Consider the following 3644-nt stretch of genomic DNA (forward strand, 5'->3'; position numbering starts at 1 on the left):
GCGGGGGGGGGGGGGGGGGAAGGGGAGATGCCACTCCACAGAGCTTCCCCCCTTCTATAACCTGCTGAGTGTTCGAAGACTGAAAGAACTTCATTGGAGCCCTTGTATTAAAAATTATTTATTTAGTGATCTGTACATGGGATGAAGCAGGGCCTCATACAGACCTTCAAAAAATCAAGTAAAAACATAAATACATATTTTCTTACAAAAATGAGATTTACAAAATATACATACTGCACTCGTCTTACACGTTTGTTTTTTTCTTTTTCTTCCACGTGCACATTATAAAAGACAAAAACCCAAGCCCTGCAAGTCTGAGATCAGATCTACTGAAGGATTTGGCTGATGGGCCCATTCCTCATGCCTAGACTACTGCCTTCAGACAGCAGCAGTCTGCCCCCTCACCCTGAACAGTTTTTTTCTTTTTAAGTTTCATTCCAGACACTTTTCCCCCCAAAAAATGAAGAGCAGCTATAGGGTGGAGACTTGCTAAAAATCCAGCATTTCCTATTTTGTCCTTAGGCAAGAATATACACACACACACACACATAAAAACAACCCTTCAGTGAATATAAAGGTAAAGTAGTATGCAAAAAATAAAATATGAACAAGTCAACATAAAAATTTCAGAGTAGAAAAATCTGTCACATTTCAAAAAGAAAACGATGCATTTGATGATTAATTCTTTAATGTCTTTCCTTCCAAGACGTGATCACTGGAAACTTAACCAGCTGCATTTTAGCTGAAATGAGAAGGCTTCTCACTTACGATACCTGCTTGCTTTTAAACCCCAACCCCAGCCCCCTCCTGCACTGCGAGTCATTGCCATGCAGTTCAGGGAACCTGAGGAGCAGGCAAAGGGTGCATCGTGAGCCAAAAGGATTCCTCCTGTCCCCAGAAGCCGGCTGTGTGTTGACTTTACCTGCAGTGAGCTCACTGCAAAGCAGGAGAGAAAGCAGGTTTACGGGAAGGAAAGAAACCTATCTTTATGTTACAGATCTTAATGGCTCTTGTTTTGGCAGGTGCTCTCGGTTACTCTCTTCTTGCCCTCCAAGTCTTGCGTTTCCTTCAGCTTAGAAAAGCGACCCATGTTGAACGGGAGGAAAACATCCTGCCTTCTCCTCTTTTCATAAAAGGAATGTTTATTTCTGCGAGCTCCTCACATCCAAGGGTGAACCTCAACGACTTCTTTTTGTTACTTTGCCCATAAAAACCGATCCCATGCTTATGCCTTTCTACATCGAAAACACTTTTGTTTCCCCCTTTGTCTCCTAGAACAAAGGCAAGGGAGAAAAGCCTTCTGCTGAAAAGCAACAAGTCATTTCTTTTCAGGGTGTGGAATAGCAATCCCCTCCTTCCCCACAGCAGCGAGAACACACCGAGGGCCGAATCTTAACTTTAAAACAATTAAAACAGATAGTACTGAGGTAAAAAGGAAGTTGTGAGCTGACAGAGCAGAGGTATCTCACCAGCACACGATCTGGGCAGTAGCTGGTTGTGCAGTACTCACGTGATTGCTGGAAGGAGCAGGCGGTAAGCTCAGGCTCAGGAGTTACCCTGCCTGCGCTGCAGTTTGACCCCAACAATTCAGAGAGGGTTTGGCTACTTCTCGGCAGGGGCAGCTCAACAGATCTGGCCTCCCCTCCCTCTCGTCCAAAGCAAGACAGGATGTTTTTAGTTAGGTTGGGTTTTTTTCCTGCACAGGGGTAGCAGGAGAGATAGGTAAGAGGACTTCTTGCGGGTGAAGGACTCTCCAATCCCACCAGTGGCTTCTTTTTCTGTGTTCTTCTAGCTGGGCATAAGCACCACTGGATACGGTCTGTCTGATCCTTTACGCAAAGATATATTTTTTTTTCCAAACCCTCTGGGAGGAAGAAAAAGTTTGGAAAAGCCTCCCTTCCTCCCCCCTCAGGGAGCCATTGCCTTCGCGTATCCCTCTCCTCTGCGTGTGTGCATGTGTGCGTGCGTGTGTGTGTGTGTGTGTGTGCCAGAGGGGGCAGGGGGGTCTCATACTGCTGTCTCGCCTTTGCTGCCGGTGCTGAGTCTGTGGTAGAAGCGTCGCCAGGACTGAAGGGTTTTGCCAGACCAGATCCAGAAGCCAGTTGTGATCCCAACAATCATGGTCATGAGGTACTTAATCATGAAGACCGTGAAGTCCGGGCTCATAGGGGCAAAGTGGCTAGGACAGGGCACGGCATAGGTTTTGCAGGTCTGGAGGAGCCACGTCTTCTCCCAGGTGCCACGGAAGGCCTGCTCGTAGAAGTAACATGCCAGGACAATGGTGGCAGGCACCGTGTAGAGGACACTGAAGACACCGATGCGCACCATCAGTTTCTCCAATTTCTCCGTCTTGGTGCCGTCATGCTTCATGATGGTGCGGATGCGGAACAAGGACACGAAGCCAGCAAGTAAGAAGGAAGTGCCAATGAAGAGGTACACAAACAAGGGCGCCAGCACAAAGCCCCGCAGAGAGTCCACGCTGTAGATACCTACATAACACACCCCACTGAGTACATCCCCATCCACCTGCCCCATGGCCAAGATGGTGATGGTTTTAACAGCGGGCACAGCCCAGGCAGCCAGGTGGAAATACTGGGAGTTGGCCTCGATGGCCTCGTGGCCCCACTTCATGCCAGCAGCCAGGAACCAGGTGAGGGACAGGATGACCCACCAGATGGAGCTGGCCATGCCGAAGAAGTAGAGGATCATGAAAAGGATGGTGCAGCCTTCTTTCTTGGTACCTTGGGCCACAGTGCGGTAGCCATCCTCAGAGAAGCGCTCCAGACACACCACCCGCTCCTCCAGCAAGAAGCCTGCCGCATAGGCCACTGCCACCATGAAGTAGCAGCCTGAGAGGAAGATGATGGGCCTCTCTGGGTAGCTGAAACGGCGCATGTCGACCAGATAGGTGAGCACGGTGAAGAGGGTGGAGGCACAGCAGAGTACAGACCACACACCCACCCACAGCCGGGCAAATCGCACCTCTGCCTCCTTGAAGTACATGAGCCCATTGGGCCGGGCTGGCTCACAGGGGGCCCCGCAGTCCCGCTCCCCCAGGAACCGGTAGCCCAAGTAAGGGGGCACTTTGAGCTGCCGGGGGCAGGAGAAGGAGAAGCCGGAGGGGGGCTGCGGCGGGGTGAGGAAGTCAGGGATGTAGCCAGCCGTGGGGTGCATGGTGGCACCCCGGCCCGCCGCACCACCAGGCCCCGGCGGGGCATCTGACGTGTTCTGCCCCACGCAGATCTCACCCGCGCCGTGGACGGGAAAGTTCTCACAGCGGAGCCGCTCTGGCCACTGGAAGCCGAACTTGTTCATGAGGGCCTCGCAGCCCTGGCGGGCCCGCTCGCAGAGGGAGCGGCAGGGCGGGATGGCCTGCTCCAGCACGGTGCACACCGGCGCATACATGGAGCAGAGGAAGAACTTGAGCTCGGCCGAGCACTGCACCTTGACCAGCGGGTAGAACTGGTGCACCTCCAGCCCCGCGTCCTCCTGGTTGGTGTGGCCCAGCAGGTTGGGCAGGATGGTCTGGTTGTAGGCGATATCCGTGCAGAGCGGGATGGAGATGGGCTGGCAGAAGCCGTGGTCCGGCACGGAGATGCCCTTCTCGCCGTGGTGCTGCTGCGCCGTCGCGCCCGCGGTGGTCC

The 3644-nt window shown here is 52.7% G+C and overlaps 1 protein-coding gene across 1 annotated transcript; it reads right to left on the reverse strand.

Moving 5' to 3' along the window:
- Nucleotides 1–2007: 2007 nt before the first annotated feature.
- Nucleotides 2008–3642, reverse strand: FZD7 (frizzled class receptor 7; the record flags this gene model as incomplete). Its single annotated transcript, XM_009284706.1, has 1 exon — nucleotides 2008–3642. A coding segment is annotated over one exon (1635 nt), but the record flags the coding sequence as incomplete, so codon positions are not given.
- Between the last annotated feature and the right edge of the window lie 2 nt (nucleotides 3643–3644).

This window comes from Aptenodytes forsteri, unplaced genomic scaffold (assembly GCF_000699145.1).
Source record: "Aptenodytes forsteri isolate BGI_AS27 unplaced genomic scaffold, ASM69914v1 Scaffold183, whole genome shotgun sequence".
Taxonomy (NCBI): Eukaryota; Metazoa; Chordata; class Aves; order Sphenisciformes; family Spheniscidae; genus Aptenodytes; species Aptenodytes forsteri.